The 14,054-nt window shown below is 27.7% G+C and overlaps 1 protein-coding gene across 3 annotated transcripts in view; it reads right to left on the bottom strand.

Moving 5' to 3' along the window:
- Nucleotides 1-1,104: 1,104 nt before the first annotated feature.
- Nucleotides 1,105-14,054, bottom strand: part of LOC118199801 (uncharacterized) — a 145,658-nt gene continuing 132,708 nt past the window's right edge. For 2 of the 3 annotated variants that reach the window (XM_035371662.2, XM_035371661.2), the window contains exons 20-22: nucleotides 13,934-14,021; nucleotides 13,110-13,164; nucleotides 1,105-8,637 (exon numbers count right to left, since the gene is read on the bottom strand). In XM_035371662.2, coding sequence (XP_035227553.2) covers nucleotides 8,608-8,637; nucleotides 13,110-13,164; nucleotides 13,934-14,021 — 173 coding nt within the window. In that variant the 3' untranslated portion in view covers nucleotides 1,105-8,607. Of the gene's footprint in view, nucleotides 8,638-12,130; nucleotides 12,183-13,109; nucleotides 13,165-13,933; nucleotides 14,022-14,054 lie in introns of those variants that run through there. The other variant, XM_085812057.1, reaches the window with a different exon arrangement.

The raw sequence follows: 14,054 nt of genomic DNA, 5'->3' as shown, positions 1-14,054 counted from the left end.
AATACAAATTTATCAATGAAATAACTGGTTAAAGCATGGAATTATTAATTTATTACACATTTTTACTGAACTGATCAGTTATTTCATGAAATAACGAAGTATTCTGTGAAAAAACAGAATTGCACAAATTAATGATAACATACACGGTTTTCAGACTGTTAATTAAAAAATAAAACTATAATTCACTTTCTTTGATTTTTAGACTGCAATTATTATTTTAAAATATTTTCAGTTTGTTATAGATTTTATATGAATTATTTGCATAAAGGGAATTTCAGGGAAACATGATTTTTTAAATTTATTTAATACCTTACAATTCTGAAGAACTGAATCCTCTGAAATTATAAAGCCTAACTATATATATGTAAGAAAAATAAAGAATATGTAAAAGATTAAATTAGCAGCATAAATTGGTTTTCCTTCTCTATTCTAAAAATAGTAATCTCTCTACACTGTGTCATTTCGAGATTAATCCATGTATTATGACTCTTACATAATTCTGATGATGTAAATGAAACTAAAGCAGCCAATAGTAATTTTACAGCAGCATTAATTATCTAATCAAAATGCACTGAAAACCAAAACTCAGTCAGAATTAAGATTTCACCCTGAACATTACACACTTGCTTTCTACTCTTTGGCTAACTGGACTGCAGACCGTTTGCTCCTTCTTTCTTATTGCAAATTTATCAAAAATGTAAACTTTTGGAATAGGCATAAATACTGTGCCAACTTGTTTGTGGCCACAACATGTTTGCTGAAATAAAAATTGAATTAAATCTATCTCGACTGCCAAATTTCTTATTCACTGTGGACTGCAGTTTCAACATCTCTTAAGGCATTAAAATTCCCGTTGTTCATTATGGATTCATATTATATAATCTATTACATATATATATATATATATGTATATATCCTTAATCTGAGAAATTTTTAATTTTATAATAATAAAATTCTTTTTATTTCAGACATCACCTAAATATTATATATAATTCTAAATGCTTTGCTAGAAAATTCAAAATCATTTTTTTACATATAATTTAATTTCAATCAATTAAAATATGCAGGTGGATATTTTACTCTAACAAAATGAAAAACAAATAATAATCATAAAAAATTATATTTCACTATATTATTAAAAATGCTAAACAAAAACTAAAAGCAATAATGAAAAATATTAAGACTTAAGGAGTTACAGGAGTATAGAATACAGTCTAGCTACATTAATTACACACAGAATAGTTCCTAAACAATTACAAACAACGATTACAAAAACCAAAAGAAGAATTTCAGATTAGACATGAACACAACAATTTTACAGATGAAGAAAAATCACACTAGTAGCATCTATAATTCATTTTAAGGGGAAAAAATTTATTACACCTCTTTTATTTTCAGCATTCTGTGATTTATACAGAAAAATAAATGGTATTTAAAAACATATCTGACAGTAAAGTGTAAATTCTTTACTGTGTCATATGTGTAAATATTTCATTTTACATTTTCCCAAAACATCTGCTACTTCAGGTACATGAAATGTGAGAATCTAAAAATACACAACCATCATAAAAATCTGCATATAATTAGAGATTATTCTTTCAGACAAAAATGATTCTTGTTCTCCATGTGAAAAATTCAAGTGAAACTTAATGGATGCAAACAAACAATTCTAAATTATGTAAACCAGTTATATGAAGTTTTAAATACAAAAATGTATAAATATTAAGACATTCAGAATTTCCAGATCATATAAATACATCTAGAAATAAAATGCAGGATTTCCCTGAAATAAAGAGCAATCCTAATCTAATCAAAATACTTTAGGTAAAATTATGGAAAATTGCACTACTAAATGAGTAATACACATATGTAAAATGATAATGTGTATTTATTTGAACTGTGCAAAGTATTTATGTTAATTAACCGGTTATTTTATGTTACGAATCTATACTTCCACTTCTTTCTTTCCATTTTCCTGCCAGAATGCAAATTTAGCTCATGAGTATTTAAGTGGCGGTTTGGGGTTGTTTTAGTCAGAGCATGTTCTGCTTGCTGAAGGCCAAGTTACTATTAATTATTCTACAATAAAGATTCCTGTCTATGGTGTTGCTTTATTAGTACTGACTGTGCTGCCACAGTAGTGTAGGTTAACAGCCAACTTGCATGTTTAAATATCTCAGTATACCCTTTGGCTTAGTAAGACTTAAATTTAGCTTAATTTTGTTTGATTTAGATTTAGTTTGATTTGAAATTCTACTTTTGAATTCATGCCATAAATGATGGCTGATTTGTAAACACCGGAAGTTTCTTCTGTTCAACTTACTGAGTTCATAATAAAATTAACTTTTACACCTCAGTATTCTGCTTACCTAGACATAGCAATAAGTCACTTAAGTTTGCATAGGTGTCATGACATAATGTATGTTACCAAAATAAGTGAGACTACAATTGTAACAAAAGAAGAATACTTTACATGTTTATTACTATTGTTGATCTTACGATGCTCTTTTTGTTCAGCTACAAGTTCTATCCTAGGCCAACTTTAAGTTATTTTGTAGTTTCTACAAATATAATAATTCTTCTAAGATGACCAACCATAGTTATAGACAATTTTGGTAGAAACCTTCTGTACAGGTGACCACTCATATTCAAAGGTGTACATCACAAGGAAATCACTGCGCATATATGTGATATTTTGAATTATTTAGTACTTATTACAGCTTAACTGTTTATTTAACTGTATCTTAAAAAAAAAAAAAAAACTTAAGGATGGGATGTGTAAAAGGTAACCACAGGCACTTTTTGGGGGTAGAGGAGGGAAGCTAGTTGTTGTGTTGTACAATCTGTGCGCTATGTCTTAATTCAGATTTTAAATTTAAGAATCTCTGGATGTTTTAGATTGTTTTTGTTCCCTTAATCGTTACCTACCACTAGCTGAAAATGTTTAGTTAAAAACCATTACAGATATGCAGACTTCAGCAAAATTAACATGACCTTTTTAAAATTCTTTATCAATTCAATGATGTAAAGTTACCTAACATGATGAAAACAAAAATCAGACAATATAAGATATTAGAAGTCTTACGTGAGTAAATGAAAATTTAAAACAACTTCTAATTTTAACCACAAATTCATATTAATATCAATAAATTTATATAACTGCCTCTAAAGCTAAATAAAACAGAAAAATTAAATTTAAAAAAAAAAAAAAAAAAAAAAAAAAAAAAAAAACACCTTAAGCCAAATCACATGCTGTATGCTGCACTAATTCAATGGTAAGAATTAAAATCAAAACAAATTTAAATATTATATACAGTTTGGCCAATAAAAAACTGAATTGATATAAAATTTTTTTGAAAATCTGTAAACGTCAAATTAATGGCTGTATCAATTGATAACAATGTAAAACACTTTAAAATGAAATCTGGTTGAAATTCTAATTCCATCATCCAAAAACAAAACAAGAGTAATTCTAAAACCAACAGATATATCCATGCAGTGTGAAAATGAAACTCAACCATAAGCCCATTCAAATATCAATTATATTTTTAAGTATTTCGCAAAACAATTTTTAATAGAGTGGGGTGTATTCTGGAGGAAAACAAATTGTGTAAAACAAAGAATTATCATTACAGTTTTAGGAAAAGAAGGTATCTCAATTTCTAAATTTTTGAACAGAATTTACACACTATATGGGGGGTAGTATCTGTCACACATACGCAAAGAGAAAAACCTGCAACATCACAGTTATAAAGCAATTTAGTCATTGGTATTTTTGTAGGATCATTACTGCTACAGTTTGACAGTGGATATGCACCCATCCAAGCACTTTCTTTCAGACGAGTAGAAACCAGAAAATTATGGAAGAAGTATTACAGCATGTAAGCTTTACTTTGAATAATAACATGATTTTCAAATACTGTATTTCTTGCAAATTTCCTTCCTTTTCTTCCAACTTTTTATCATCCGAAAATCCAGAAGAGTGAATAATTTAACTTTGAATGGATGTGAATATAACTAATCAAAAGTAGAGATGGATAAATCACAGATAACTATCACAATATCATTTCTTTAATAGAAACCTACATTCAAATAAGAAAGCATACTAATATTAACAATATCTAATAAAATATCTTCATTTCTACTTCCCTGAAACATGAATCTTGGTAAATTTTACTGCTTCTGCTATTCCTTAGACCTCAAATCATTCACAGGCAATTTAGGGAAGATGAATGTGCAGCTGACTCATCGAAATCCTAGACTGATTGTCAATTCATGTTTGCTTTGCTATGATGGGTTGTATTAAGCTGGCATAAAGTTCCACTACCACACACACATACAAAAAAGTTTGACATGAAATTTTCAGGTAGTTTGTGAGGTTTTGTCTTTGTTTAAGACTAAAACAATCACTATGTGGGTAAAATTTAGGGTAATTTGTTCTCTGAATGCACAAAGACGCAAATATTTAAAAAAAATTTCAGAACTTGGTACTAAAAGGCTAGGGAAAAGCAAGATGATATGGTATATAATCATTACACTTTTTGAACCATTCCAGTTGTTTAGGCCATATTTTGAATACCCTAATATATATAAATATACATGCCTGTGTATGCAAGTGTGTGTATACACACACACACACACATATATATATATATAAAATACAAAGTTCGAGAACCGGATGTCCAATATCCAGACCTCAAAGCCACAAACAATTTCCTTTTTTTTTTTAGTACGCACATTTGATTTTTCTCACATAATAAAACATGTGGAGAGACCCGATTCTTAATTTCACTTCCACACTAAATAAAATACCTAGTAGTAAATAGTAAGTTGATTTTATACTTGCTAATATTTTAATATCCCTGATGCCAACCTGGTGAACCATTATTTATTATATTTTGCTTTCATCACCGCATGCTTATCAACACATGGCAACTTGAGAAATGACTCATGTAGCAATGCCTAAACATTTTTTTATATTAGTAGTATATTCAATAATAAAGAGTATAATATCCTTTTATGTTGACATTATGCTTGGGGATAATTACAGATTTAAGTTAAATGTGCTAACAAATGTTGATGAGGGAAAATTTAAGAAAAATTTCTTTCCATACGCTAAAAATAAATTATGTTAATGATACTCATAGGCTACAAGATTACATTTAGTGCTATTTGAAATAAGAGTAACTTAGTTATTTACATAAGCCCAAAACCGATGGCAAAGTTTGTAAGGCCAATCCAGGTGGAAGAGTTTACAGAAGATTTTTGGAATTTCAAGAAGCACCAAGCAACAAAATTAAGGGATGAACAATTTAGGGAAAGCACTGGGACTCAAAATTTAGAAGTGGCAAAAATTTAGAACAGAACTTAGGGAGGGGATTGGTAGCAGACCTGCAGAGACTGAATTAGGTGGTAAGAGATCTAGTGCAGGCTACTGCCAAGCCTTAAGTATATATAGGAATTTATTTATTCAGAACTCTGATGAGCTTTAAGCATGTGCAAGAATTGGAAGTAAGCATAATAAATAAATAAACTAATAAAAGTTAGGCTTAATTTTTCTCAGTGTGCGACAGAAGCAAGACAAAATTTAATGGAACAACTTATCTTTCGTCGCCAATCTCATGACACATAACCAATAATGTATAATGGAAGTTGTTTAGTTAAGTTAATATTATACTTTACTGATTCCAAAAAATTTCAGTTAATATAACAGATTGTGCTGTTCTTTAAATTTCTGATTTGATCCCTTTTTTTTTACACTCTTATTATTACAATAATTTTACGAAAGTTAAGGTTTGAATTTCCGATTATGTTGAAAAGAGTATCTAATTTTGGAGCTGCAACAGGATCTACAAAGCAAATTCAATGTCCACTAAACAAAAAGTGGAATTACAGAAAAAAGTGGATAAAGATATACCTGTCTCAAAATTATGCAAGGAGTATGGCAGTAGGAAGTCAACTGTATATAAGAAAATGGAAAAAGTAATTTTTCGTAGATTCTAACACCCCACTCGCATGAACAACGGAAAAATGATTTGTCATGCTAAAAGTGACGATCATGACAAAGTGATGACTGAATGGGTCAGACAGCATCGCAACAAGGGCGCGCCTTGATGGATCCAATAATGATGGCTCAATCCAAAATATTTCATGAAGAAAATTAACTTAAATTGAGCACACATATTCCAAAAGTTCACTAACCAATTTAAATTCACCATGTTAAGAGGCAATTAAAAATTTTAGGTGAAAAAGCTTCAGCTGATACTGAAACTGCTGAACTATTTACAGATGAATTCACTGAATTCCTTAAGGGTGAAAAGTTATTTCCAGAACAAATTTACAATGCTAATGAAATTGGTCTTTTCTGGCAATATGTACCGCGAATACCTTGGAAAACTCTACAGTAAAGGCTCCAAACTAGTGCCAAAGATTCCAAAGTGAGACTAACAATTTTACCATGCGCCAATACTGAAGGAATGCACAGGTGTATACTTTTTGTTAATCAGAAAAAATACATGACCTTGATCATTTAAAGAGTAAAGATTTTCCTCTTTATATATCGTGCAATAAAAAAGTATGGATGAAACAAGTGTTAATCAATGATTGGTTTGAAAATCATTTCATACCAGAGGTTCAGCAACATTTTAATTTGGTTGGTTTAAATGATATCTCAAAAATTGTCCTAATTGTAGACAACTGTTACGCTCATACTTCATTTAAAGATAATGTATCTGTATTATTTTTTCCTCCAAATTGTACGTTCAGAATAATGCGCGAACTGAAATGCAAATATAAAGTAGCATTTTTAAAATCCATGTTAAATTTCTTGACTAATAGCAAGATTATTCAAGAATTTTTGAAATATTTTAGCATAAAATCTGCTGTGTGGAGCATCGTAAGATCATGGGAGGATGTATCTCCAGATACTTAAAAAAATGCTTGGCATAATTTATGGCCAGCTACCATATTTCATTGTGAGGATGATCATGTAGGTTTTTGGATATCACACACCAAAGGTGAAATTTTCAAATTAATGTATTTTGTAAAGAAATTAGGAGAAGCGGTAATAAATGAAGATGATATAACAGAAGTTTTTCATAACCATGACAATGGCAAAATCATCAATTAATTAATGGACGGCAAAATCTGTAATATGGTTATAGATATAAAAAATACCGCTATCAATAGTGAAGAAAGTGACAGAGAAGCTATTGAAAATAAGAAATTTCGATTGACAAATTAATCGAAATTCTAGACACAGCAATTACAATGGAACTTTGTAAGTAAACAAGATATTATATCTGTCTAGAGGAAGTATTAGTACAAAAAATGAAGCAATTTAAGCAACTTTCATTGAAAGAAATGATTAAAGTAAACAAATATTAAGACTTTTTGTTGTTGTAAATTTTGATACCTTTTAGATCATAAATACTTCATTCTTTCATAAATCATGATTTCATATTTTTAATTTTATAACTTCTACATGCCACCTTACTAGATTTAAATTGATGATATAATATTGGGAAAAATCCCAAGGCCGGATCTCGGACTTTGTACTGTATAATTTTGCCAAATTTATGTACATACATATTATATTAATGTGAGAAAATGTAATATTAAAGAGAAAAAATACAGCACTTACATATTAACTATTTAAACAATTATTTAAACATCCAATATTAAGATTTTATGCTAAAACATATTAATTTCACACATATACAAAACAATAAATGCAAAACTAACTGTCCCTACATACTGCAATGCTAATTAATAAATGATTTAATTATATATATTTGCACACATTTTAACAATTTTAATGTATAAAACAGAATAAATGTTTTACAAACAAAGTACAATTTTATTTAATAAAAATAAATATCTATAAAAATTCTCTCACAGCATATAAAACAGTTATAAAAAATTTCTAGATATAAAAACAACAATAAAATCTGCAATTTTACAGTTAACAAAAGATATAACTTTTAAATTCTTAAGATAGTGTTAGATAAACAAGTTTGAAATTAGAAGAATAAAACCAATCAGCACAATTAGCTTTTTTCTTACTTGCTATAAACCTGAATAATAAAGTGAAGACAAATTTTTTTGACAGCATTGTGTTTCTTATTACTGCACTATTACAATCAGAGAAACAAATGCAAACAGTTAATCATATTTCTATTAAATAACAAATATATTTATTTTTTTAGTACACTTCACACAAATAACCGACTTAAAAATATTTTAAAATTTCCCATTTTGGACACATGACACTAGCATGTATCAAAGCAGCTTTTTTAATTATAGACACTTCATGCATTCATAATGTCATAAAATCTGAGAATATAAAATATCTTTACATGCATTAGAAATATTACATCATGAAGTATTTAAACTCTAACTATATCACATTTAACGTTAACAGATTTTTGTATTTTTGAAATGGTTATGGAAAAAATTGCTCAGATTTTGAGAGAAAAATCTCTGATTTGCTTATCAATTAGCATCTAAACATTTAATATTTATACAAAAATAATGCAAAGAGATTTAATTTCTTAGGGAACAAAAAATTTATCTTTTCGGTGAGGCACTTTCTTCATTCTTCTAAGCTCATTCACTATCAGATGCTTTGCTTCTCCACTACAAAAATAAAAATTAAAATAAAAAAAAAAAAAAATAAATAAAAATTAAAAATTAAAAAAAAAAAACTTTAAAAGGAAATTACTGAAATGAAATAGCTATCATATTATTTCATTCATAATAATAAAAACTGAATCAAATGATAACATAATATGGTTTTGTTATATTTTTATTTTAATGCAAACAAACATTTTTACATACAAGAGCAGCTTAAAACTCAAATTTAAGGGTCATCACAAAATACTGAAATGAAATGAATATGCATTTGAATCTTAATTTTCCTTGAAAGAGTCTAATCTTTCTTTTAAATTTATTTAATATCATAACAAGAAAGACAAGCATCATTTTAATATTTCAAATTATGCATGAGGATTATAGATCATATCATAATAAGATATTCAGAATATTCAGATAATCAGATTCAGATATTCAGATGAGAAGATTTCATCTTCTTGATATATCAGATAGTCTCCATGGGAATTAGTCTACGTAATTTTCAGATCATTAAATTAAAATTAACAGATAACATTAAAAATATAAACTCTTGTTTTATTTGCTAGGTATTTCAGTTTCATGAAGTAACGTTATGCCAGATTACTCATATTACGCATGTTAAAAGTACAGAGGGTGTTCACACATTTTTTGTAACAATTTTGATTTTCTCTATGAATTTAAATATTAATTTCAAAATATACACCTGATTTGCATCCAGTTGGACTATGGTTTAGTTATCGTCTGCAGCATTAAAAATATTCTTTTTTTAAAAAATGTTACTGAAAAATAAACAATAGATCAAAGGCAATATTTTTGCACTGTCCGAAGAGAAATACACGTATTCAATAATTTAAAAAAATTATGTGAAAAGCATGGTTTTAATATTTCTGCACATAAAATAAGTGACATAATTAATATGTAAGAAAGAAATGTCAAAGTTTACATCTGACTGGAAAAAAGGCAAAAAATGCACAGCCAACAAAGGTGCATACAGCTCTTATTAAATTTAAAGTCGCCTCTCATGCTTTAAAGGAAATTCAGCCCCCCCCCAAAGAGCTACTGCAAAATCTTTAAATATCTCTGTAGGAATTGAGAACAAAATTATAAAATCTGATTTAAAGCTAATCACAACAAAAAAACCTGATGTTCATCACCTAATTGCGAAACACGTTTCTCAGCGTAAAATACTATGTGAAGATTGCTATATGAAAATTATTTGGCAGGTGAAAAATGGAAATGTATGGTTTCAATTGATGAGGTTTGGATATACTTATCTGACTGCAATAGAAAAAAGATCGATTTACAACCGAAAAAGAGGAGAAAAATACTTAATATGTTGGTTAAGAGAAAACAAGAAAACATTTTCTAAAAGTTTTGTGCTTATTACTGGATTCTGTTATAACGAAAACTTAAAATAAGGAAAGTAAAAAAAAAATGTCAAAATTAATTTGGATTACTATCAGAAATATGTTTTAATACCAATTTTTTAAAAAAGAAATTCCATCTCTTTACCCAAACAATTTTCACTAAGTTCCATCAAGATAAGGCTCCAAGCCATACCTCTAATCATATCACTCTATTTTCTGAAAAAAATAATAAAATGAAACCAGAATTAAAGCTAATTCCTTTAAACACATCCCACCCAAGTTCCCTGATGTGTCTTCTATGGATTATTGGGCATTTGGACTTTTAAAACAAGCCCTTTATAAGCGGAATCCCCAAACATTGGATGGTCTCTGGAAGATTGTGAAGGAGGAGTGGAAAAAAATCAACCTTCATGGTTTTAAGAAAAGGACCTTTATCTTGAAAATCGAGATGCAATTTGTTACTTCTACGTATTGTGTGCACAACAAAAACATGTGAACACCCTTTGTATATGTACTCTTATCACATAGTTAATAAGCAATTAAACAAAGAAAACAACACATGAATAAAAATGCTAATCTTAGATTATCATTTTTAATCTTTTCTAATTTTAATATAAGATTCTATGAAAAAAAATACTGTATCTACTAAATCTATAAATCTTTGAAAATGTAAGAGTACAGAGACATTGCACAATTAACATCTGTTTAATAGCTACATTAAGCTGTAAGTACCACTGTGAAATACTTTTAATTTTCATATCTTCTGATATAAATGTTTCAGATATTTTGACTTAAGACCAGACAATAAAAGTTCATATTTTAGAACTAAAAACAATATTTATAAAAAATTATAACACAATTCTTTTGTTAACTCTGACTATATTTTACAACTCATGAGGGAAAAAAAGAATGCTTTAGCAATTAAAACAATTATGTAAGCATGGTGGAAACAGATATGGTTCTTTAGAAGAATACAAGCTATAAGATACTTGAGAAAAAACAATTAAATACGCTCTAGCTAGAAATAATAAATCTTATGGTAGACCTAAAATTACAACCATTTGTTTTCTGTTGCTAGTTAAAATATAATATTTTAACTCCAGTCTAAATGTTTTCATATTTAAACTTAAATTAGAGGCCTGAACAAATTTTAAAGTTTTCCAACTCCGAGTCCTGATAGGTTCTCAACTTTCTTGAATCTTTTACATAATAATATTAATAATAATGAAATCTTATTAATTAAAGCAAAATTTGACACCTGCATTAAATGAAAAATAAATTTCAGAACAGTTTTTTAAAACAAATCTATATTTACAAGACACTGATGAAATTTAATTAATCAAACACATAATTCAAATATCAGAGTCTTGCGGTTCAACTTTCTCAGAAAAATCAGACAAAAATATTTGAGCAACAATTTTCCTTTCTTTTATTTTCCAGAATATTTTCTAATGAATGCAAGTATTGAAGTGAGACACAGATGAACACTGAATGTGGAACATAAATTATCTCCAGAAAATGAAGTGTGGGACATTCAGGGCCTCCACGAAATAATTTTAGCAAACTAAGCCCCGCTGTAACTACAACAATCAAGTTTTTCTTTTAATTAATGTTTCTACTAGGTATCACTAAAAAAAATCTCTCTCAGGATTCAAGTTAGAACATTTAAACAGTTTTTTAGGTTATGATTTGAAAGATTTGAATAATGAAATAAAGTGTAAAGATTCAAATTTTCTTCATGAATCTTAAATTTTTTTAAAGATTTACCAGATTTGAGGATTTCAATGTCTTACTTCTATTTTAAATCTAGATAAAACTGAAATATAGATAATTTACACCATTTGCAAGTATCATACAGTAAGCTCCACTTTACAAAATTAAATTTTCAAGGCTTTGAAAGAGTGAAAATGCAATTACTTAAACTGCACACATAAGACAATATTATTACACCAATATTATAAACAATATTATTAACCAGAAAAGCATAAGATACACATTCTTAAACATCAAAAATAGAAGTATTATAAAACATGGGTTCACAATTCAACTAAATATGGCAATTTCTCGATACTAGATTTACTATTCAAACTTACATAAAAAAGTGTGGGATGTTCAGAAAACTGCTGCAGAAAGATTAATATAATGTATAATGATAGATCAAAATTGCCAACAAAATGACACATCCTAATGCAGATGATAACATGAAAAAAAAAAAAAAATTTTTATTTCATGCTAAAAAGATATGATGATTGCCTTCATATCAAAACATTATACATTATATACATAAAATATGGATATATCTTCAAATGAATTATAAAATTCAGATATAATAAAATGATAAAGCATATCCGACAACCAAAATCCACAGAAAATTCTGATTTATACATCTGGAAAATGAGTTCAAAATCAGCAGTTTTCCATTTAAATTTTAGAAATGTTTCCAACAGCAATGAAATCATTCTGAAAATTAGGCTACGGTAGAGAAATTACAGCATTAAAAATGAAATATATGAAGCATGGGTTGACATGCATTAGAAAATTTTGAAAAGTGAATGTAACTATGAATGTCTTTTGTCGTATAAATACCAATGCAGATATACTCAGTCAGACTGAATATATATATATATACTCAGAACGAATAGCTATCAAAAGTGTTTATCATATGTTTCTATTCAAAATACAAAAGATATCATTATAAGAGCAAAAATGACCGAATCAATAAGAGATGACTCAAAGTGTTAAAAATATTCTTATAGATCATATCCTGAATTAACAAATACATAATAAAATCTTTTCTTTATTTTTCATACAGTATATAAAATTAAAGATGTCAGAAAAATCCTGCAATTAAAATAATGAAGATACATATGAATTGTAAAAAGGGAAAAAAAAATCACTGACAAACTCATTACTTTTTATTTATTTCATATTTAGTGATAAAACTTTTAATTCATACTTAAAAAAATTTTAAATCTCATACTTTATCTCTTAAAAAGAGCTATTAGATAAACAGAAATAGGATTGCAACATAGAAAAATGATGTTAATATATTGTTAACATGCACCAATGATTTACATAAGAAGCACTGAATAGATAATCAGTTTTACATACTTTATTCCAGTCATCATTTGAAGATGGTCTTATAACTGAATTATACTTTGAAGTCCTAAAAGAAAGCGATTTAATAAGGTATGAAAACCAAAGAATCAAGAAACGTTAATAATTATTAATAATATTATTAGTACAACAAATAAAAGACCAGATATCTACACTGAAGAGCTGCAGGAGGCTTCTATGAAGCCTTTATTAAATTTACAGCTAAATTTTGTTTTTGTTGTTTGCCTGTTTATTTGTTCCAAAAAATCATGTCTTGCATAGAATCATACACTGACTAACATTAAATTTTACTTTAAGGCATGAAATAAAAACTTATTACTTTCGGTCAATGGCAGAGCCTATTACTAATAGTCAACACATTTAGAAGAAATAAAATCTCAGAGTCTAGAAGATGTTTTTTTTTTTAAAGAAGAAGAAAATAATATGTGGCGGGCATTGGCATAAACTGTGCCACATAATTAAATTTACTCATTATTTTATGTAATTTATGAGATATTTTGCAATTTTTAAAAATTTCTTTTTCGATTTTAAAACTTGTTTTTAATTTAAAAAAGCTTTTTGTTTATGCACAGTTATTTGTATTTTCTATTTTTGTGAAAGGTAAAACACAATTGGAATTTTATTTTTTATTTTTTGTTTGTTTACATGACAGACTGCAAGCCATTTGTTAAAATTTTCATAGTTTACCACCAAAATCACTCATAAAATAGGGGAATAAATATGAGAAATCTCAAAATTTTATGAAAAAGGAAATAAAACTTTAAAACTTCTTAGCAATTCAGAATAATACGCAATTTATTACTCAAACTTTTTCTTACGTTTCCCTAGAGATCTCCTTTGAAGTCAAATACTTTGCATGCTCAGAAAGATTTTCAGACAAAGTTTCGTTTTCATTCATATGAGCATCTGAGAAAGAAAAAGTATTAAACAATGAGTTAG

The sequence above is a fragment of the Stegodyphus dumicola genome, chromosome 2 (assembly GCF_044657685.1).
Source record: "Stegodyphus dumicola isolate Sdum_Otavi_A_Nest chromosome 2, ASM4465768v1".
Lineage (NCBI taxonomy): Eukaryota > Metazoa > Arthropoda > Arachnida > Araneae > Eresidae > Stegodyphus > Stegodyphus dumicola.
Note: the sequence above shows the minus strand (reverse complement) of the source record. Positions and strands in the feature narration are given on the sequence as shown.